Source organism: Kryptolebias marmoratus, linkage group LG19, assembly GCF_001649575.2.
Source record: "Kryptolebias marmoratus isolate JLee-2015 linkage group LG19, ASM164957v2, whole genome shotgun sequence".
Lineage (NCBI taxonomy): Eukaryota > Metazoa > Chordata > Actinopteri > Cyprinodontiformes > Rivulidae > Kryptolebias > Kryptolebias marmoratus.
This window is the reverse complement of record NC_051448.1, coordinates 9572440-9596252: the sequence shown is the minus strand read 5'-3', so window position 1 is coordinate 9596252 and position 23813 is coordinate 9572440. Positions and strand designations below refer to the sequence as shown.

Here is a 23813-nt window from a genome sequence, read left to right as displayed (position 1 = left end):
AAATATTACAACAGTTCACTGCAAACCCATATGATGCACTCGATCCACTACAGATTACATGCAGTCTAACACCAATTAGGTGTTGTGATGAGAAGCTATTTTATTTTCTGTTTTTCAAGAGTAGTCGAGGGAAGAACCGAAAGTTAAACTTTTTTTTTTTAACTAAATCAATGACGTCATGACGTCGGTCAGTGTGCGTGCGCGCCTACGGCCGGTAATCTTTTGTCCACCAGCCATAGTGGCTGGTGGACAAAATTTTTAATTTCCACCCCTGCTTGTAGGTATCATGCAAGTACTCTTGTAGGTACCATGTAAGTACCCCTATAAGTAACCTGTGCAAACCCTGTAGGTACCCTGTAATTAAACCCCTTTAGGTACCCCTCTAAAAACATTTTTAACTACCCCAATAATACCCCCATAAGTATCTTGTTAGTACCCAGTTAGTGCCCTCTTAATTATCCTATAAGTCCCCCTGTTGGTACCCCATAATTACCCTGTAAAAACATGGCAAGTACCTTGTAAATACCAATATACGTATCCTGTAAGTATCCTGTAAATACCCCTGTAGTAATCTTATAGGTACCTCCGTACATACACTGTAAATACCTTTGTAGGTACCCTGTAAATACCAGGTACATATCATTTAAGGAGCAGGCCATTTTGCTACTAAAACAACAGTTGGTAATGATAAAAATGAGCATGTGTCCTTTAAGGACGAGAGAGATCACATTTCTTTTGTTAGCTTCTTTTAGGATAGATAAGAAAAATAAAGTCATTCTTCTCACATTCAAAGGTTTTTTTTAACAACCAATCTGTCTTATCTAACAGATCTCTTTGTTCCCTTCTCAGAATACTTGGCCTGCTGGTGGTTTTTAGTGTTTCCAGGATTAATAATGGGAGCAAAGCTTTTAAATCAGTTAAATCAGCTGACATACATCCCCATTTAAAAAAAGAATCAACTTAAAGCTGATTTTGTTTAAATGTTTTTGGTCTTTTCTTTATATTAAGTTCTTTTCCTTTATTTATGTTGACTTATAACTCATCGGAAACACCCATGTAAAATTTGTTTTATTAAATTTTTCTCACTGACTTTTTTTTATCATATTTTTGCCATCCTTGTTTCCTTATAGATTTTACCTAAAGTGCTTTGGGGTTGCACTTGTGTTTGAAAAGCGTTATACAATATACAACATGAGGTGAAGTTTACAACACTTAATAGGACAGCTCTTCTCACTTATATAAAACATAAAAGTTTAAATATTAGATAAACACACGTTTACAGCATTCTGTTCTTATGCAATAATAGCATAGTTTTGGTTTTAACATAGCTTACACTGTAAATTATAAAAAAAATATATTAATTAAATTTGTAAATGTTGTGTTTCTTTATGAATATTCTGTACTTTTTTCAATTTGGCGCTGGGCAGTGGTTACATAATTTGCAACTTTAGCTCAAAAGTGTAAATAATTTAACAAAAAAAAGGTCATTTGAAATTCTTCCTATGCTTTATTTTAATGAGAGGATTCATTTAGATTCAATAAAATAAAATAACCATAGTTCCAGTGCATGTTTAACTTCGACTGTCCGTGACAGTGTGCTCGGTTCTGCTAACCCCTGTGTCACTGATGTGTCCATGAGTCAGCTCCTCCTGTTCCTGGGGGGCTTCATGTTGGGAAGGTGACCCCGACCTCGAAATGTAGCATCTCCCTCTCTGTCGACATGAATGAGTAGTTTTCTGGTGAAACCATTATTCTGAGGGCTGCAAAAGAAAAAAGGTGCAACAGTGACCTCTCCTGTTTGTTCCAAGTTATTGCATTTTATAGCAAATGTTCATCATTTGGTGTACAGAATTCAGATGATGAGGTTATTAAGGATTATTTTAACACATACAACCATATTAGTAAGAAATTAAATTAATATGGTGCATCTGAAGAACCTACAAAGCAGGCTAGCAAAACACAAGTTAAAAGAACAAAAGGGTAGTTAAAATCTAAAAGTACAAAAAGGAGACCTAAAAGCTAAAAAAAAAAAATCAAAATGCTAACTAAAAGTAGCAAAAAGCAATCTAAAAGCTAAAAGAAGTAGTAAAACTTTAGCTAAAAGCTAAAAACAATAGACATGCAGCTAAATGTAGCTAAATGCTATCTAAAAGCTCAAAGTAGCAGGACTGGAGTTAATGATTTATCATAGGAAAACCATAGATCAAGTATACTGAAACGTATTTCAAAAAGAACAATGATTTTGAAAGCATTGAAGAGATCTTCATGTAGTTCTATGGGGAAATATTTTTAAAATATTTAACTTTATTTACAAAGTGTAAAATTTACAAAAGCTTAAAGTGAAAGCGCCCATGAATGAACTGAGTGTTTCAACAAATCGATGGCTAGTATTCAGCTGTACTTAAATTTTTAATTATTTATTTATTTTAAAATACGGATTTTTTTTTAATAAAACAATAATGTGAATTGTTGTTTAATAATCGTAATATAGGGATTCGCTCTCCTTACCAGTAGGTGGCGGTAACTCCCTTCAGGATGTTTGCTAACCGCCAATAAGCATACCAAAGAAGAAGAAAGCAGGCACCCGAGCGAGAAGAGATGTATGTGGATAACTCGTTAGCTATTATTAGCAGTTTCCTCTCTGAGATAACTACAGTTAACAGCCAGGTTTGTCACATTTATTTAAAAGATTCAAACACGCCTCCTTACGAGTGTTCCTGGCGAAGCACTTCGAACATGACAGTGTTTTTGTTAAAGTTGTGAACCGCGTAACTTCGGGGCTGTTTTTAGCCACCATCATTAGCCGGTGGGATCAGTGTGGGCTAGCTTGCCATTGTTTTCTAAACAAGTTGTTTTAGTAGAGAAACTACTGCTGACAACAGACGGGTTTGTTGAGGGGTGATGTGCAAGCTTCTGCGCAGATTACCAAAAGCCTTCTGTTGGTAACAACTTTAGTATGAAGCTGTTAGTTTAAACTAAACTTTGCCCGTCAGAACCACAAAGTTAGCTCCAGTCCATTATTGAGAATCGTTTGTCATCAGGACTGCTGGAGAGTTAGGATGTCTTTAAATTTTAAAGAAACTGGAAGGTTGCCACTAACCTCCTCAATTAGATTTCAAAGTGTATAATATTATTCTTTTTTGTTTAACAATTCGTATATTAACGAGATACCATATAAACTATAAGTAAAATGTCTGTTCTAGTTCATAATTTGCTTTTTATAAGGCAGTAAGCTTGCTCTTAAGACATCTATAATGTTTATTTAACATATCACAACCCGTCTTTGATACTTACTAAACAATTAGTCTCTTATAACATTTTTGCCCTTAATCAAAATAGTTTATAATTAGAAATCAAGGCAATGTGTAAATCAGCAGATTTCCAATCAAACCTGAGCTCTGGGACAACTCCCAGTGTTATACTCAAATTGGTTTAAAATTAGTATGTTGAATACACTAAAGGTAGAAATGGTTAACCTTATTAAATGTGGAGCTAGCAAAGGTTAAATGGTACTTGAACAAGGAGCAGAAAGAAGCATGTTTGCAAAGTTGCTGTGCAGCTTGAAGTACACCAGGGCATCAGGTGGTTTAGGTTTTCCTTTACTCAGTTTGTTTGGCATGTTTTAGCTTATAAGCAAAGATGCTGCTTTGTTAGTGTTCATTTACAAACACAGCAAAGTATTTCATCTCAGTCAGGTTCTCTTTAGCTTTCTCACTTGTATTACAATGAACCTCACTGATCTTTATGTATATCAATTCTGCAGCCTAATTAAGTGAGAGCCCCTGTGATGCCTTTTAATGTGCCTTAAGTATGTTGATGCTTTTTTTGTTGTTATATAGCTTAAAAAACTGTCAGCACAGTGACATCTGGTGGTTTGCTGTTGTTATTGCAACTTTTTAACAGCAGTCTTCAGGGTTTGATTTGCTCGTTAACGAGTCTTGATTATTTTACTATTCATGTTCAAGTAATCTAGAGTAAATTCATGTAAGCACATTAATACAGAAGAATATATTTACTTTGTCTATATATTTTGGGAGGCTTAAAATATGACATTGTTTTTTTCTGTTTTAGTTTAAAAGGTCCAGATGATATTACTTATGGTTATCTTTTCTTCCTTCCATTTGACATGATCTTGTATTTTCCCCACAGAGAGATTCCTGCAAGCCTCTCCATCCCCTGAGCTCTGAAGATGGAGGGCCACGTTCATTGTCTGTCCTGCATTAACCTGAGATGTACGGTCAGACCTGAACCTGGACTCTCTTGTGATCTCATTTCATGTCCGCTGGTTTGCGGGGCTGTATTTCACTCCTGCAAAAGTGATGAGCACCAGCTTCTGTGCCCAATGATGAGGGTTCCGTGCCTTAACAGTGGCTATGGCTGCCCAGCCACCATGATCCGCAACCAAATATCTGCACACCTGGATGTGTGTCCAGCTGGAGTTGTCTGCTGCACAATGGAGTGGAACAGATGGCCAGTTAGCTGCTTGGACTATACTTCTTATGAGAGCTTAAGTCGGGTGGTGGAGGAGGTGGAGCAACTGGATATGGCACTTGCCCTCCAGGACCAGCGTACACTCCTTGAGTCCCTTAAAGTGATTGCCATGACGCCGTCTGTTCAAGAAGAACTCGTTTCTGTTAGTAAAGAGAACGGCACCAAACATTTGGCTCCACATCCATCTGCTTCTGAGTTCTCAGCTTCTATTGGGCCGTCCTCTGACTCGCCATCCTCGCATCAGTCACAACCAAGCTCGAGAGACTTGGCAAAAGAGAAAATCGTCAGGGGAATTAACGGCTTGAATGAGGAACACTTTAGTAAGCTGTATGAAGCCACAGCTGAAACAGCAAGAAGCTTAGCTGCTGCTTTAGACTTTGTTAGTAGTGCTAGCTGTAGTGAAAGCAGTTCAGAACGTTTGAATATTGGAGATGGTTTTTTAAAAACTGATTTGAGCAGCAACGAAGGCCTTGCAACTGAAGTTGCTGATAGTTTGCACCAAAGAGACGTTGAGGAGGAGAGTAGCCGTTTGAATGGAGATGAAGCTCTCAAAGGAGCAGATGAAAAGATTAAAAACACAGCCAATGGACCAATGTCAGGAGCCTCTGAGGCCTTTCTGAAGACAACTGAGATCCAAGATGGCAATGCTGATGTTTCTCAGGAACAAATGGTGCCCCCAGTTCAAGTCAGTCTTGGTGTGGCACAGTTGTCTGGTCATGTGGTCCTGGAAGATTGGGAGCTAGGGCTTTCAAAAAATCTTGAGCCTGAAAGAAGGTTCCATAATCAGTTTTTTACTGCTCAGGGCCAACATTCATTATCTAATCACAGAATAGGTATGATGTCTGACCAGCCACCATATAAACTGTCAGCCAAAATGGAGGACAAGGCAGTGGATACTTCAGACCTAGAGCAGGATGATGACCCCATGGGACTAGGAGAGATCGATCTGATCACAGCAGCCCTTCTCTTCTGTCTAGAGGAATCCAGAGAGTGTAGAAGGATCTCTGATACGGTCTATGTTGATGGTTATCATGTCGATTTTGGAACACAAACTTTCACTTTCCCTGCAGCAATTTTAGTCACCAACACAAGAGTGGGCGACATGGCCTCTGCTTCTGCCTGTGACCACGCTGCGCCACAGCTGACCTACCCCAGCCCATTCCGTACCCTCCGCCTCGGCCTGGTCCTTGAAGCTCTGAAGGCCGAGGCGGTCCCGTATAACCGTTACCTCCCTTCTAACCCACACTACCAACATACATTCCCCTTCATCTGCGGCCAGTCATTCCGTCGGGACCAGTTTTCTTCTCATTTCAGAAACGTCCATGGGGACATTCATGCCGGCCTCAACGGCTGGATGGAGCACCGCTGCCCCCTCGCGTATTACGGTTGTACGTTTTCCCAACGAAGGTTTTACCCGACAACCCAGGGAGCCATGGTGGTTCATGACCGACACCTGAAGTCGTTTGGGGTTCAGCCTCGCCCAGAACCGGAGCTCTCAAGTGAGCCCCAGTCTGACCAGATTAGTAGACTTCCCATGGAGATACTGTGGCACATAGCTGGATTCCTGGACAGTTTTAGCCTGTGCCAGCTGTCTCTGGTATCACGAACTATGAGGGAGGTGTGTGCCAGTCTCCTCCAGACAAGGGGCATCGTAGAGCTGCAGTGGGAGCAAAGGCTGTGTCCTGATGGTCCTGGCACTGTGTCGTGGCAGATCAAAAATAAGGTAAGTTCAAATTTAATACTACAGTACTACGTATCCATTACAGGTTAGTCATAAATGCAATATTGAAAAGCAGTGTAACCATAATCATGTAGGTCTAAAACTGGGGTTCCCAATCCTGGTCCTGGAGGGCCACTATCATGCATGTTTTAGTTTTTTCCCTGCTCTTCAGCAGGTCTTCAAGCAGAAGCCTGTTAATCACTCATTCATTTAAATCAAATGTATCACAGCATGAAAACAACTAAAACATGCAGGATAGTGGCCCTCCAGGACCACGATTGAACACCACTGGTCTAAAAAAAGCAAAAGAATTGCCAAACAAACATTTTTTTTGTTTCAGATCACTAAAACTAATATATTTAGGCTTCCTGAGATCAAACTGTGGACTTAAATGTGTCCAAAATTTATCACAATCTTTATTTTATGTACCGTTACAGATGTGGAGATTCAGCACTGCCTTCAGCCCTGTGTCCTCATGGGGCTTCACTGATGTCCCCAGCATGTCTGTCCATCTTAAGAAGTGCCACTACAACATAGCAGAGCAGAAGACGGAGCCCGTTCCACTTCCTGCCATGTGCACGGCACGAGATGGACTCTCGCTCCGTCGTGTCCTGCGTCATGTCCACACCTGACCACAAATCGAGCTGCATGATTCACTGTGGTGTTATGTGAATGTTGAGATGTTTTGTTTTGGAATAAATCACCCCTTCATGTATTATTTTAGATTAGGAAAAAGCCTTAATTAAATACTGCTTGTCAGGTCTGTTGTGAACGGTTTATATTTAGAAAGAAAATTAAAAAAAAACAAAAATCAGCATTTAACTTTGCATGGATTTGTGCTAAAAATGCATCTTTATTCTGGTAAGAAAAAATATATTTTGACAAATGTGAACATTAGATTTTTATTGTTCTCAATGATGTGTAAAAGTTGGTAATCAATATTATTCTGCCTTTGACTAGTAGCCATGAAAAAAAGCAGATTGTTGATTAAACTGCATTATTTCTGTGTCAGAAACTATCACAGCACTTTACGTAAATACTTCTAATCCCTTCCAAAATGATCAGTGAAGCTGATTTGAAGCGCTTCTGATCTGTACCAGGGCTTCAGCCATGTGCAAATCTTTTATTTTGGTTTGTTTTGTTAGAAGAAGAGTCGTAAGAGTTGGACATCCAGTAATGAATATTGTATCTAATTTGCTGCGATTTAATAAAGTCCCTACTGCCTTTTGTATGTTTGTCTCCAGGTGTTTCCCCAGGTTTTTCATTCATCATTATCATGTTTTGTTAAAATCTGTAGATGTTTGGAAAAAATGGAAATAATCCAACTTGCATATATAAACATTCAAATCCAGGTAATATTTATTTCAAGTTGGGAAAAAGAATTAAAACTCATAATACATTGATGACCCCAAGCAAAGGTATGTAGGGGAGTCAAAAAAAAGTTGCGCCAACAGATTCAAGTTGGTGCATCTGGCATGTTTTTACAAAAATACAAAAATAAAAACTTCAGCTACTGGCCCATAGAACAACTGGCAGAGGTTTGTGACCACATATAGTCGGTTACAAAATTTGCTCAATACCCTATAATCGAGGGCATAACACAACCAACCCTCAGATCACGTGAGGAGACATGTTACCTGTTTCAGGTAGCTCTTTGAACAGCGTCAGACTGGAGAAATAGTCTTCAATTCTGAGCAGTTTGATGTGATGTTGTGGCTAATCCAAGTCAAAGTCCAAAGTAGATGGCTGTCATCTTACAACAATTCAAATTTATGGCAATGGAGTTTCAAGACAACAGTAATCTGATTTAATCTTAGCTTCTAGCTAAAAGCTCAAAATGAGTTTGTTTAAGAACCACCTACAACAGGTAAAATAATTATCATAACCGCATGCCAAAAAGATCTGAACTATCTGACGCTTTAACACTAGCTTTACTTTGGACAGAAAAAAGGCCTCTTTTAAACAAACCAAAATGCTGCTGAATATGCACAAAGTCCACATAGTTCTCATACCTCAGGTCCATCATAATGACAAGTTCCAAACTGCCTCACCCATCTACAGCAGGGAGTAAATCAAATGAGCACCACCCAGCATCTAAAACAGTTGCCGAGGAATACATGGACTCAAGTCACTGCTTGCCTTTCCTCAGTTTTCCTAAATAGCTACACTGTTTTCTATTTCAGCAGGGTCTAGATATGAGTAGGGTACTTTAAGCTGAGAATTTCTTGCTTTAATTTCTTCAGTCAGGTAGGATAATTCAGCTTGAAGGTCATTAATCATCAGCTTAATGGCTGGCTCATGGAAACGTTCTTCAGGGTATTCACCCAAACGAACCTGCCAGAGACATTAGGTTATTTTATATTTTTAGACATTTTTTAAGTCATGATCACCCTAGTGTGTGTGTTCGCAAACTCTAAACTCACCACGTCGGTGTACTTGTTTGAGAGAGTCCAAGTTGATGCTACAAACTTGACCGTGTCGCCAACATTTGGGAGAACCTCAAGAACTGTATTCATGCTCGACTGGCCTTTCATGGTTGGAGGAGGTTTGCAGAGCAGAAGGGAGCCATTAGGGATCCAGGAGTGGTAATCAAACTGCAAGGGAAAAAAGCTCATCACTATTTTTTACTACAGGGACATGATATTAGGACATAAATCTTACATTATACAAAGCTGGACTTCTGTTCTTGTTTATTCAAAACATTTTGAAGACAGAAAAGGTCTGTTACAACCTCACTGAGTTGCTGAGCACACATGCAAATCACTCTCCCTCCCCTCCCCTCCCTCCTGAGGGTCATAAGGGTCTTTGTTGGCCTGGTCCACAGAATGAATTTTGCAACTGAACTAAAAGTCAGTCATGTGGACCAGGCCAATAAAGACCCTCAGGTGGGAGGGTCAGGAGTGATTTGCATATGAGTTCAGAACACAGAAAGAAGCAAATCCTACATTTTTTGCTTGAACTGAGAAATCTCCTTGAAAGTCCAGTTTCTTTCATTTCTAGTAAAGAAACACCTAAAGATTTTAAATGTTTGTGAATACTCAGATGTTCAAGACATTACCCTGTTTTTGTTTTCTAAACCATCAAATCATTACTTCATTGTACAAAACTGGCACCACTGGCCCACCTGTCCATTATTAACGGCAGCGTGTTGTACCGTCACCGTGAAGATCACCATGGTGATGAACTTCACCACTTCATCCACAGTACTGAAGTGTGTTGGAAAACCTTTAAAAAACAACATTAAGTCAAGTCAAAGTGTATTCAAACAACAATCAACAACATTAATTCAGTAGCAGCAAATAAAGACAGAAATGTTACAATCAGACGCAGATAAACTTGTTGGTGCCCTTACAGCTCACTGACACAAAAGTGATTCAGTTAAAGCAATTGTCTAATGTATATCTGTATGCCTGTAGTATTTGAAAAAAACTGTCTAAAGAATTTTTTGTTAGTTTGTTTTACAAAAACTAAATTAGTCTGGACAGATTTGTTGATACCCTTAAAGAGACTATTAATTTTTGCATTATAGTCATGTTTTTTTAAACTCAGTGTTTGACCTTAATTAGTATAAAAAATGCCTTCAAGTGTTTCATCAGCCATTCAGCCTATTTAAAGGGAACAAACAGCCACTTGTTGTGGTCACCACACTGAACAAGAAGCAAAATTAGGCTGTCTGAGGAGCTCAGAAAGAAGATTATAGATGTCCGTGTTAAAGCTGAAGGCTACGAGGCCGTCTCAAAGCAGCTTCATGTCCCCCTGACCACAGATGCCAATAAAATTTAAAAAAATATAAGGTTTATGGGACTGTAGCCAACCTCCCAGGATGTGGATGCAAGAAGAAATGCGACTCCAGGTGGATTAGACAGATTGTGTGGATGGTAGAAAAAGAGCCAAGGAAATCCTCTAAAACCATTTAAGCTAAATTCATAAGTCAAAATACGTCACTTTCTGATCGCAGCATTTGTCATATTTTGAATTGCAATGGGTTCCATGGAGGAAGACCCAGAAGGGTTACATTGTCAACAGAAAACACAGACAGGAGTTTGCCAAATTGCATGTTGACCAGCCTCAAAGTTTCTGGAAGAATATTCTTTGGACTAATGAGAAGAAATGGAGCTGTTTGGCCAGTCACATCAGCTGTGGGGTTTTGGTTTGTTTGATTGTTTGTTTGTGGAAGGCTACCAACAAATTCATCACACGTCTGCATAAACACACAACACGTTTTTACCGGAGAGTTTGTTTTCCAAGAAGCCGTGTGTGAATATCTCATGGATCCACTCCTGCAGCTCGGTGTCTCTACTCACATCACTGTTTGACGGATAGAAATACTCCACCACGCTCCTCACAAAACTGATCAAAACAAAACCTGATTACAAGGTCTGCATTCTGAAGTCGTCCTTTCACAAAATAAAGAACATTTCTGACCTCTTGATGCAGTTCCACAGCTTCAGAGCATCGTCTCTGTAATAGAAGTTGGGGATGGACTCGAGTCCTCGTGCAGCGATGTTCTCAGGCAGACAGAGGGAGCTGTAGGTCGTTTCAGACAGAGCCCTTCTCATGAGCTCCCTCAGCCCCTCCACTCCAAGGGAACTCTAGAAGCCATTAATCCCAACCATTGTTATGCTTCTTATTTCTGAAGTAATCTAACTGTTTTAAATATGCAACTCTGTTTTGAAGAGATGGAATTTCTGACCCCACTCCCACGATCTGAGTGTGATAATTAGAGATAAACCCGGACATCAGCGTAGCATACCTCACTCAAGGCCCCTCCAGGTCCAAGATGAGACGTTTGAACCAATATGTTGATGTGCAGAGTGTAACGGAAATGAGGGATCAGCAGCTGTACAGAGCATCAAAATCAAGGTCAAGTCTCATTTAAAAGAAATGTGGCCGTCACGGTGACGCTTCGCCAGCTTCCTTGCGTACCTTGTAGAGAGGATGACCTGTGGGGAAACAGCGGAGAGCAGCAACAGCAAAGACCTCGGCCAGAAAGTGAGTGTTCAGGAGGTGATGGACCGTCTGATATTCCAGCACATCTGCACTTTTGAAGAACAGCTTGGCCAGAAGCCAGTCTGTCTGCAGGTCACTGGGCAGAAAGATGGGGTTCTGCTCGGAAGGTTGTTGCCAAAGCTGAAATTAAAGTATTACTGTCAAAGAACCGCTCATCCTATTATACCACATTACGAGTCACCAAAATATTAAATATTCTCAGTATGAGGAGATCAACAAGTGCAAATATGTGCACTTAAATCAAGCCTTTTACTACTAAAATACCTGTATTGCCAGCGGCCTGAGTTTTTTCTCAGGGTTCATGTAGAACAAGCACAAACCAGCACTTGTGTGAGAAGAATCTCCATCCTTCTCTCTTGTTGGTATTCCATCCATTATCTTCTGGTCCACCAGGAATATGTTACCTTTCTGTATGAGGCAGAGTTGCAGAAAAACGTAATGATCATCATGGAAATAGTTCTGCAAATTCACGCAAGCTAACAAAACAGCTTCACGTTAAAAAAAAAAGCGTATCCGACCTCCATTTCCTTCCTCAGAGTGCTTCCAGACTCCAGAAAAGGCGTCACCATCTCCTCCGTGACTGGGAAGTTGGGAGGAAGTTTCGAGCAGCGCCTGATCACGTTGGGGTTCGTTCCGTTCAGGAACTGGAATCCAAAAAAGTCATCTTCCTCCCAGTGAGCGGAAACATACTCTGCAGCGATAGCAACAGGAGATAAATTATCAGTTTATCACAAAACAATATTCTGTACTGCAGCCATTTAGGTTTTTTTGAAATGTGCATCCTTTGCTTTAAAAAACAAGTTAGCACTGATTTTAATTTATTGAGGCCAGTCCATCCCAAACCTTTGTTTCTCCAAACTGAATATCAAACAGAGTTTAATTGTGCAGCTAGTCTGAACACAGACATGACCAAAGTGGATTTCTGCTGTTTTAAAATAACTCCAGTCTTTAAAATTCCATGATAGTTTTATGCCAATACTATTTTCTGAACCTTTAAACCTTACATATTATGACATTCCTGCCTGGAGTGTAATTGTTTTTTTATTACTCATCTGAAAAGGAAGATATTAAACTTATTGGAGAATCACTTATTTGTGAAAGAAAGCTGCCTTTCGCTGACAGGGTGTTTTATACCTGACATTGTCGTCTTTTTGAACCAGAAGATTTTCTTCATGTCCTCAATGTCTTTCCACTTCTTACTGGATCCTGACAGCCCCTTGAAGCCCAGTTCAGCACCACTAAAGCAAGAAGCACACACAAAAGTGTATAACATTATAAAGTGATCAACCCAAGTGCATTTGTAGGTGTGCGGATCAGAGTGACCGACTCACATCATTCTCTTCGTGTAGGACATTTCTTCTGATTTGGACACAGAGAAGCGTATTTCCGCAGGGAGCTCAGATATATTTTTGAAGTGGCTGTTGTGTAACAGTTTGTCCTCGGTAATCTCCCATCTTACAGCAGAGGAAAAACAAGTCAAAATGATTTGTTCAGATAAGCGTCTAAGATGAGCTTTAGTGGAAACTTACTGGTACAGGCTCTTCCTCAGTTTTAACTCTTCTTTCCGGTGCTCAATCAGGAGACGATGCTCATCCTCAAAAACCTTTGTGGCTTAGAGGCAAAAAGAATCAGTGTTCAAGTTTATTAAATGGTTGTTGTGTATATAAAAAAAAACATCTGTTATCAATGATGTATAATTTGGTGCATTTTTAGCAGACCTTTCCCTCCTCTGAGCTCCACATTTTCTCCCCTGGAAATCCACCTGTAACAGGGGAAAACCACGTCCGCTCCCTCTGGCGTCGTCACCACCATTTTGGAGCAGAACCACTCGTCTTCTTTTAGGCCGAGACGAGGATCTTTCTCCACTTTGAGGAGCAGAAGTTTCCCCAGAGGCGAGCTTGTTTTGATTGTGAACGTTCTTGTCTGAGAACCGCAGGTAATACAAAAATAAAGTCAGTGTAATGCATTCATTAGATGTGAGTAACACGCTCATCGCCCGCCGCCCTTCATGCCACAGTTTTCAACTAAGATCATCTCCTGGTGAGAAATGACGGCGGTGCCACCATTTTGGTCAAACCTTGAAAATAAGCATTTTGCTAAATCTCCAAAATTGTGAGATTTCAGGCTCAGAGTATGTGTTGTAAATGACTCTCAGCTACTACCACATCAAATTTTAGCACATTATTTGTAAAATTGAAGGAGTCATAGGTAACGTTGATTAGCTGTGGTGGCCATCTTAGATTGGACTACCTCCAAATTTTAATCACCTGGAGATGTATGTTCAATGGATACTTCTTGAAAGTTTCAATAAAATATGTCCAGTGGTTCAAGAGATATTTTACTAACAGACAAACAGCATTTAAGGCTAAAGCTTTAAACCAAGAGCTTGCACAATTAGTAGCACTTGGAGAATGTGTTGGAAATGACTCTCAGATACAAACACAACAAATTTTAGGATAATAGCTGTAGAATATAGTGAATTGTAGCCTTTTTTGTGTTTTTTAAGATTAGTTGGCTGTGGCGGCCATGTTGAATTGTCTTGACTCCAAAAGGTAATCACCTGAAAGATTCATTAAAATCTGTGTAGCTGTTTGTGAGATATTATACTAACAGAGAGTTGACTCTGAAGTGTTGCCATTAACTATTTAAACTAAATTCTTGTGCAGTTAGCACTCAGAATAAGTGTTGGGGAATAATCTCTTCTACTATCGCATCAAAGTTTACCTCAGTATCTGTAAAACTGACTGAGTTTTAGCCATTTTTGTGGTTTTGAAGTTCAGTTGGCTGTGGAAGCCAACTTAAATCGGGTAGACTCCAAAAGGTAATCAGTTGTCCATTAAGTATTTTCTGCAAGTTTCATTAAAATCTGGTGGGCAGTAATGTCCTGTCCTGCTTGTCCATATGTATACATCTGTCTGTATCCAGCTCAGTAACAGCTGAAACGGCAGCTGCGTCTGGCAGGTGGAAAATGGAGGGAAAGCACAAGTGGCTCCACATTGTGTTCAAACCTGATCGGCCTGTTTGAAAGTTACGAGAACTGCCTAGTTGGCTACAACTTGCCGTCCCGGTTTTGAAGTCGATTCCAAAGTTGTCCAAGTTGGTACGTTCACTCTGCCCTTCTGCTCCAAATAAGATGACGTAGACGTGGTCTATTGTTCCTGCGTGCTTCATGCCACCCGTTGTCACCCTGAGCTTGTATTCAGCCATTGTCACTAAAGGAACAAATAAAAAAAAACAAAGTATTAAATGACTGAACTAAGGGTATGTGAAGTTATGTCTTCTTCCTGTTATACCATGAAAGAGAAATGAGAAAAAATACAGTATGAACTTATGCATGAAGTCTTTCTCAACTTACCTCACTTAGCAGCAGCAGTTTCACCTCCTGTCTCTGGAGGTAAATGTGATGCTTAGACCTTTTGCCCTGAGTACAAAAGAATAAAAAATGAATGAGGCGGGTTCTGCTGGACAGGCAGGCGGGTTTAGTTTGTCTACCTGCTCGTCAGATTGGTTTCACTGATTGACAGATGTAAGGCAAAGAGAACTTTCCTTTAAGCCTACAGCTCACAGGCAGGTGTCTGAAATTTCAGGACTTTGGACAAGTTTTTGTCAGCAGCTGGATTTTGAGTTTCATTTATCAAACCTGGTATGTGACAATAATAATAAAAAAGAAAGACAAAACACGCATTAACGATATGGCTGCACAATCCTAAGCACAAAGGACCTTTGTGTACATATCAGGTGGCATCAAGGACGCACATTCCTCATGTTTACCAGTTTGCTTAGAAAAAAAGATAGTTTTCTGAGAACAATACCACTGTATTAGGTCTGTTATATACACAGTGTCTAGACCTTGTAGTACAAATAGGAAACACTGGCAGGTCTTTTTCTGCATCCATCTCTCCTCCTGTTGTGACAAATCTCTAAGCCACCCCGTACCCAAAAGTATGCCCACAGCATGATGCTGCCATCACCGTGTTTGACTGAATTTCACATCAGTTAGGGCTGGATTTCTCGTGTATACAATATTTCATTATTTTGAAACATGTTTTCAAGAAAAATTGGAAGGAAAAGTGTATTTTTCGGACATCAAGCGGTTATCTTTGTTTTATTTTGTTTTGTTAAGCTGTGTTGTGTTGAACTCCCAGCACCTATACAGTATCTCGATGTACATTAATTATAGGTGGTACCCTGGTATTCTGACAGAGTGAGACCTCCTCTCGCTAACAAATCTCTGCACCCTCCAAAATAACTGCTTATTTTCAGAGCACGACTGGCTGTCCTTTCATTTAAATCCGCGAAAAAAAATCATGTTATTCCGGTTCGGCGTCATTCTCACTCCGGAGTCCTCGGATGTCGAGGTTTTAGTTTTGGGTTCCCGTGAGGAAATGGGCCACTGGGACCCGAACAGAGCGGTCCGGATGAAAGCTACGCAGAAACTGCCGTCACCCGACGAGCCGTGTCTGTGGCTCAGCGAAGTGGAGCTGGCGGAGCCGTTTAAAGACACGCTGTGGTTCAAGTTTATCCAAAGAGTCAGAGGCGCCTTTAAATGGGAAGGTAAACCGTGGGATAGAGCTGAATCACCTACAATTGTTTTAAAATGAAATTACTATTAAACATATAAACGACCTCAGGTGCATATGGGGTATAAATAAGTCCGCCATGTTGGATTCGTTGTTGTAGTACACCCGTGCGGCCACATGATGGGGGTAGAGCTACGTTTTGTAAATGTCCTATTTGATGCTTTGTGGCATATAAATAAATACATTGAGGTTTTTTTTAATCGAGATTTATCATTTATTAGAGCTACTATTCCATCTTTAAAGGTACCAGAATAAGAAAATAAAACAAATAGCTTCACATTGATGGTTTTGTTGTTTTATTTACAGGGGCGCCTCCAGAGGGCCACTGAAAATCTTGGTGTGGCAAACCCCAAAATCAAAACCCACAATAAAATTTCAGGAGTTTTATCATGCTGTTGTTATATACAGGTTATTAAATGATATATGAATATAATATATAAACCTCCTGAGACACTGCATCCTGATATGAGGACATTGGCTTTCTACCCCATAATATTTTATTCATTTTAAGTTAGATCTTTTGTGTCCTCAAAAAGGATTTTTTTATGTTCTACTAATTCCCCAAAAGCCAGGGAAAATTATAAATCCACACCAAACAAAAGCATTTATAGCAGGAATATAAGGTGGTCTGCTGGAGGGGGTCCCGGCATATTTATAGGGGTGGCCATTGTTCCCCTGGCCCCTCATTGATTGAACCCCTGTTTATTTATACCTATTTATTGTTCACAGCAGTGGAGTATAATTTTAAAAGGTATGACGTGGTTTCTATTCTTTGAACCTGGACTGACTGAAAGCATTACAGAGAAGAAAACTGAAGTACTAAGACCTAATAAGTGTACTTCAGTAAATAGGGGTTGCTATCTTCTATGTTTAAAAACAAGTCTGTATGCCCCACAAATAAAGATCCCAGGAGTTCTGATTCAACTACATTCTTCAGTGGGAATTTAGGGACTAACGAGGTTGTCCTTCTTGTCACCAGGTAGTGGTCCGAGCCACGACAGGTGTTGTTCATATGACGAGAGGAACGTGGTGGACGGAGTGTACTGCCACCCCATTGGTCACTGGATAGAGGAAACGGGACACACCGACGAGATGAAACACACCACCAACTTTTACTTCAAGGTGGCCGGTCAGAAGGCCATGCATTTCTCAAGGTAACAATGTGCGACAAAAGTTTGGTATGAAACGTCTAAACTGTCTCACGTGTCATAAGACATAAACTTAGTTTAGTTTTCGTTTGTGAGCTGCTTTAAATGTTAGCTGCAGCCTTCATTTTCTGTGTTAAACTAAGCTTCAAGACCATTGGAAGTAAATTCAGCTTAACATTTAATTAAACATGTTTTCTGAGAAAGAAAAAGTGGCATATTCAGATATTTGGATGCTGTATTCATCATTTAGGTTGCCAGAGTTAACACATTTTATTATTTCTGCCAAATAATCCCCCACAAAAATTAACAAGCTTCTTCGGGACCTCCTAATTCTCAGGCTAAAATGTGATAATAATAGTTAAATCTTGCTTGTTGCTTTAATTTTAGTTTACAGCATGAAGAAAAGACAGAAAAAAATGGGAAAGAATGAGGAGAAAAGGCTGCAAATCCAGCAGAGTTTTTGTAGCTGGACAAACGGCTGTGGATCGTCTAAGTCTGAAACATTTGTCCGCTTGTTTCCCTCGAGTGATTGTTTCCTGAACAGCTTTGAGGGTTGCATCAGACCGTTCTTTTTGCTTTACTGCACTTTTAAAACATAAGCTGTCTTCCTCAATAAGGTTCGTGCATAAATCTCTCCCGTGTTGTCCCCGCAAGATGGATTTCTGCTCTGCTCCGACAACAAATTGGTCAGAAAATAAATTTCTTCACTTGCTTCATGACTCATCGTGTGACCTTTCCCTATAGAAGCTGTTGAATTAACTCATAAATTATTAGTGCCATGTTTTTATAAATACCTTTGGCTTCCCGCTTTAAACTTTGCATAAAAGCTGGTTTGGATTTTGCTCATTATTTTCTTTTATTGACACTATTAACACAGAACCTGTCGACCAATTATCACTCGCATGGAACAGTAAGTCCTGCACTAAATCAACACAATTTAAAGGACTAAATAATGTTTGCTGTGGTTAGTGAACCCCTTCCTTCTCCTTTAAACAGTGGAGCCACATTTTAGTGGAAAAAAAGCCGTATAAAACTGCTGGTGAAAATACTGGTGTTGCCTACAGAAATGTCAAAGAATCCTGGTTTGTGTTTTTGTTTGGAGGGGCAATAAAAGGGCAGATTTGTGGCTTCAGTCCAGCCATACAGAGGGTTTAAATGGTAAACAGCTGCAGCTCCATCATTATGTGTGTATTATGTTTATAAAAACATTAAAATTAGGTGGGTGGAAGTCAGAGGTCATGAAAGAGTTTTCCTTGTTTTGGAGCAATTTTAAACCACACAGATCATTATTTGTTCGCTAAGATAAAATGTTTAAACACTTCTGCAGCTACTGGTTAACCCGCCTTAAAGAATGCTGCCTATTAATAGTTTCATTAGTTTACTGTAACTCAGTGATGACCGACTTCCAAAACAGCAAAATTTATTAAAGACTTATTAAACTTATTAAAGAAACAACATGATGAGTGAGAGAAATGCAGCACATTCTCCGGGGATTCAGTTTACGACACATCACATTTGTCCATTATGATGAACTTTGATCCATATTTATGAAAGTTTTTTTCCTTCAGAACACAGCTGATCCTTCACTGACAGTAACAACAGGTAGTTGCTTACCTGACAGGCCATAATTTTGGGGCACTTAAAAGCTTCGAAGCAACGCTGTTCTCCTATTTGAAGCAGTTTTATTAGCCAACGCATCAGGCGCTCCATTTCCTGCCAGTCAAATTGAAGGTGTGGTTTCCCTTCAATGGAAGCAGGAACACTGCAGCGGGGGCCAAGTACCTGGATGTGTCGCTCCATTCTTACCTGCAGCGGCGATAGACACGACTGAACAGAGACAGTAGAAAGAAAAGCAGAGGACAGATGTTCACATCGGAGCAAAGCGTTCATTTTGGTCCAGTGCGCCCTTAAATCAACTCACCCATGCGTGCCCCGTTAGTCGGCCACAGACTCCTGGCCGAGGCACAGCAGGCACAGCAGAAACGAGCCACCGATCCCTGAAGCAGTGAGCACATAACTCGCATAAGAATGAGCCAGCGTGGCTGGTAGCATCAGGTTTTAATTTGTGTCCAAAAGACCTTACAAGGTTTATGTCAAGGGCCCGTGTTCGGCAGGAAGCACAGAGACTTTGTTAATAGCTTTCTAAATTAGCCTTTCAAACTGTGCATCAGGGTTGCCCCAATTATAACACACACACTCTCTGCAGCAAGCCCTTATCATTTTCAGACACCTTCTCACTTCCTTACAGGTAACTCACCTGTCGGGCTCACATTTAGAGAGGATACAGCCTTAAATGCCATTTGTCTAAATTTGGATACAGAATTTAAAAATATTCCATTATAAGAAAAATAAAGCTCTTATGACATCTTTTGTTTTGTTTTTTTAATGAGGACATAAAGTCATTAAAAAAACTGAGTATCAGGTAACGGCACGTCGTGGAGCCCAGTTCCACTCTGGAACATCACGTCCGAACAGCGTTCGTCCTGTCTTTTACGTGTCACTTCCTCTGCCTGTTGACTTTGTGCATGCTAATGAACAATAAATGGAGTCGGGCTCAAACAACGTGGTGAGCAGGAAGAAGATTAGAAGGAGGGAGGGAGGGAGGGAGGAGGTGAGACAAAGAACAAACAGGTCCAACACTTGACTCAGCAGTAACCTGACCTGTTCAAGTCACCGTCTGTTTGAGGGGATTTTAAAAATAGCATCAGTCTTTTCCTCTTTATCTTCACTTTTTTAAAACGTTTATATATATCTACCGCAGGGTGCTGCCTCGTGTCTGGCTGGGTAGCTGCCCTCGACAGGTGGAGCACGTGACGGTGAAGATGAAGCATGAACTGGGCGTCACGGCGGTGATGAACTTCCAGACGGAGTGGGACGTGGTGAACAACTCCGGCGGATGCAGGCGCGACCCCGAGCAGGCCATGAGCCCGGAGACCATGATGCATCTGTACAAAGACTGCGGCATCGTGTACGTGTGGATCCCCACACCTGACATGAGCACCGAGGGTAAGGAGAGCTTCACTTGTGGTGGAATTTGGGACAAAACCACCTGCTGCAACCTGCTGACCAAAGAAGAAAGCAAATAAAAATAATCCATTCATTATCAAATCATTTCAACCCAGTATGTAACTGAAAACAGGAGAAATGTTAAAACTGAAAGGTTTTATACTTAAAAGTAGCATATAAATGTTCCTTCAAATAGGTGTTTAATATAGCTTATTTAGTTTAATATTAAGAGACATTAATAACATAGCAGTGTTTTAAGTGATTTGTTTCTGTATTCTGATTAAATCCAATATATAATTATTTCATTCAGTCACAATCAGCAACTAAAACAGACTTCATTGAGAGATTAACAAATGTTTACCGTGTTTTCCTCTGAAGGGCGGATCAGGATGCTGCCTCAGGCTGTATTCTTGCTCCACGGTCTCCTGGAAAACAGTCACACCGTCTACGTTCACTGCAACGCAGGAGTGGGCCGGTCCACGGCAGCGGTGTGCGGCCTGCTCATGTACGTCCTCGGCTGGAGCCTCAGGAAGGTGCAGTACTTCACGGCAGCGAGGAGGCCGGCCGTCTACATAGATGAGGAAGCTTTGGTCCGAGCTCAGGAGGACTTCGTCCAGAAGTTTGGCCGACTGAGATCGTCCATTTATTACGCAGAAACGTGACTGGGCCCCAAGGATGAAGCGGAGCCCGCGGTTATGGAAAGCACAACGAACTAGAAAGGTGCCAGAAGGTGAAAATACCATTTACCAAAGATATCATCTGCTCTGCTCGGATCTAACGTATGTAAATGACCCACTTCAGCTGAGTGGCTATCAAAATGTGGTTGATTCCAGAGTATCTGCAGAGAGTTTTGCTGGCTGCCAGAATAGATGTTGCGAGTGATTAATCTTACTGTGATGTGTTTGCTTTCAACTCTTAACATTTACCCCACAGGGCTGCAAATTATGGATACTGTTAGTGATTTTCAGCGTATGCCCACAGGGGGTGTTTGAAGAGACCTTTTCTTTGGGCCTCTTTGGTTGGAATCAATAAACCGTGTTGACATTTTGAAACTTTTAGCCGATGTGTTAAATTGCAACAAATAAAAGCAACATTCAGAAAAAAAAAACCAAAAAAAACTGGCGTTGTGCAGGGTGGGATTTCAGGTGCAAAGGAACGAAACAAAGCATATTTAGGAGAAAAGAGGAAAAAGTGGGCTCTCCTCTAAAATGCTGTACCCCCTCAGTTATTTTCCCGTGATTATTTATTATTTTAGATAATCTCCTTTTTTTATGCCAGAGTAGGAAAAAAAACTTTTTTTCTTGTTTTGCAGACAAGGATTGTAATGCCATGTGACAACAGCACTCTTTGCCAAGGATACAAATCTATTTTTAAATCCAATAAATCAACAAGGACTCCACCTCTCGGTCAGGCATTTGGTTCCAAGACATCAAGGAATCTCTCACAGGGCTTAATTGCATTTAATCTTTTATTTATCTGACATATGCCATCTCCAAAATAACAAAAAAACAGCATAATTTCCAGACTATTTTAATGTATGCAGAAGCCATTAAGACAGATGTCTGTATCTATTTCCGTCTTTGACTTGATTGTTAGTGAGGTAAAATGGTTTTATGTCTGATTAAAAAAAAAAAAAGGTTGGGGAGTTATCGTGAAGGCTACAGCAGGAAACCATTTCCTGGAGCTAAAGTCATACTTCTTCATTACTTTTCAGTGACTTCCTGCTCTGAATCTCATTGGGGATGAGTGGGTGGATAGCGCTGTGCAGGCATAGATGAATCACTTTACTCTGATTCAAAAAGAAAAAATATATATTTATATATTTCGAAATGTTCTTAAAGGGATAGTTCGGATCTTTTGAAGTGAGGCTCTGTGAACGGGTTATGAACAATTAATATCTCATCTGCTGCAGATAACTCTTTGAACGACCTCATTTTGGATAAAAGAAGTTGAACGCTGTGCGACAGGGCCAAGACCAAAGTGGATTGCTGCCGTCTTAAATCAACTCAAATCTCAAAACAATCATTAAGTCCCATTTTATAAACTTTTCCACTGCAGTTGATTTGAACTTACATGACCGTTTGCATTGAAGTCTATGTTGTTTTGCCAGCGCAAATAGCAACAAAACCAGCTCGTAGTAGTATTTTCAGTGCAGCCTGTGGAACTTCCAATAAGAACGTCATAATATTCTGCCAGAATAACCAAGTAATGCAAAACTGACAGCAGTGTGAGGCATCTATAAAGCAGCATTTACATGAACTGCTATAAAACCTTTGAGAATTTCACAAATCAGTCACTGTGGTTTGACCCTCGCTCTGACTAACCTTTAGCTTGTCAGTGGGGTCAAAATTAACTGAGGTCACTATCTACAACAGGTAAGATATTAATAGGTCATAATGTTTCCTCAGAATCCCACTTCAACAGATCTTAACTATTTGTTTTTGTAGAACATGTCATTTGATTGAGGAAATATAGATCTGTGTATATTTGCTTGTAGATTAAAATAGTACACAGTGATCTAAGGTATTGATTGTCCATGATTTCTAAATGATCAGTAAAATCATCCTCTCCCACTGGCTTACAGTCAAAGAAAAAAGTCGTTAGTTTTTATGTTAATGTGTTAATTCAATTCTCTTAACCTTCCAGGTTTATATATATATCCCCCATATTCTCAACATCCTGTCTTTTAATTGTTTAGTAGACATAAATTTTTTTTTTTTTGGTCCAACAAAAGAAAGTTATTTTCCTGATTTATGTGGAAACCCGTCACAGTTTGGGTAATTTACAGCGACCGCACAAATCAAAGGGCTGTTTTGAGAGGCCGTCTGTCTGGGACAGGACAGTCTCATAAAACAGGTATAAATCTCCAGTTTTTATTTCCCGGTTAAATAAAGATCTAAATAAAAATTAAATTAAATTTAAAAAAAAACTCCAGACAGAGTATATCACTCTTGGTAAAAAAAAAAAAAGTTTTATGACTGTACTAATTCTCTACAGATGGCTTATTTCATTTTATCACGAAAGCAAACAAAATACTCATAAATATCCCTCTGCACTAAATAATAGCAGCCAGGCACACTGAAAGGGAAGCATTGCTTGCTTATGGTCTGAATTTGAAGCACATATTATGAATAGTTTATTTCAGCTCTGAAGAGTGAATTACGTTTGTCCAATAAGACTTTAGTTACCTTGAAGGCTAGATAGTTTTAAACATAAAACCTGTCTCGTTAATTCACGTCATTCACCTTCAGTTCGTGCTGCAAACTGTCTGAGTTCACAGATTGGGCCTTAAATTCCCCTCGACGCGCGAACAGAAGGATTTCTCCCCAGGTTTGTTTGCTCAGGCGAAGACCAAAGATTTGCTGAAGGGTCAAACTATTTCATTTTGGCTCTAATGTGGTCAGAGCAAACCTCCACCCTCTGATTGACACGTAAAGGTTCGGAGGCACAGGGCAGACTTCGGAGGGCTTATCTGAACATCTGTTAAAACGGTTCAGTGTGAGTTATTCCAAACGCAGCATGCGGCAGGGCGCTGCTGATAATCAATAAAACGCAGCCTTTTGTCCTCGGAGGACCATAACAATGACCAGGCTAATATATGCACACTCGACATTTCTCATACAAACTGTGAATACCGTCTAAAAATTGTTTATAGGTGCAACACATAAACTATGCAGCCAGTTAATTTCCTGGTCAGTGAGTGGGTGTTTTTTTGTTTTGTTTTGTGTTGGCTTTGTTTTTTTCCCCCCTTCGCTCTTGGGCTTCCTAATTTTATTTGTTTACCAAGAATCCTGGTGAGATTTATGAGAAGCCGATTATTTCTGTTATACATTTATTTTGATGACCCAGACTTCAGGC

General features: G+C 40.1%; 3 protein-coding genes across 3 annotated transcripts; 2 read left to right on the top strand and 1 right to left on the bottom strand.

Annotated features, from left to right (window-relative positions):
* Window positions 1–2566: 2566 nt before the first annotated feature.
* On the top strand, window positions 2567–7442 carry LOC108240070 (F-box only protein 30). The gene is made up of 3 exons (XM_017423201.2): window positions 2567–2667; window positions 4150–6214; window positions 6649–7442. Exons 2-3 carry the CDS (start codon window positions 4190–4192, stop codon window positions 6841–6843), a joined length of 2220 nt encoding a protein of 739 aa, XP_017278690.1. The 5' UTR covers window positions 2567–2667; window positions 4150–4189; the 3' UTR covers window positions 6844–7442.
* A 102-nt stretch (window positions 7443–7544) lies between these two features.
* Window positions 7545–19834, bottom strand: LOC108240061 (hydroperoxide isomerase ALOXE3). The gene is made up of 18 exons (XM_025007456.2): window positions 19706–19834; window positions 18871–18946; window positions 18564–18776; window positions 14577–14642; window positions 14282–14433; window positions 12940–13144; window positions 12751–12832; window positions 12553–12675; window positions 12356–12459; window positions 11740–11912; window positions 11486–11629; window positions 11138–11341; window positions 10965–11051; window positions 10637–10803; window positions 10440–10561; window positions 9336–9436; window positions 8635–8805; window positions 7545–8545 (listed from the first exon to the last, which is right to left on the bottom strand). The coding sequence occupies exons 5-18, from the start codon at window positions 14426–14428 to the stop codon at window positions 8366–8368; spliced, it is 2010 nt and encodes a 669-aa protein (XP_024863224.1). The 5' UTR covers window positions 14429–14433; window positions 14577–14642; window positions 18564–18776; window positions 18871–18946; window positions 19706–19834; the 3' UTR covers window positions 7545–8365.
* On the top strand, window positions 15456–22881 carry epm2a (EPM2A glucan phosphatase, laforin). The gene is made up of 4 exons (XM_017423189.3): window positions 15456–15775; window positions 16781–16955; window positions 19711–19955; window positions 20334–22881. The coding sequence occupies exons 1-4, from the start codon at window positions 15529–15531 to the stop codon at window positions 20615–20617; spliced, it is 951 nt and encodes a 316-aa protein (XP_017278678.1). The 5' UTR covers window positions 15456–15528; the 3' UTR covers window positions 20618–22881.
* Window positions 22882–23813: the final 932 nt, after the last annotated feature.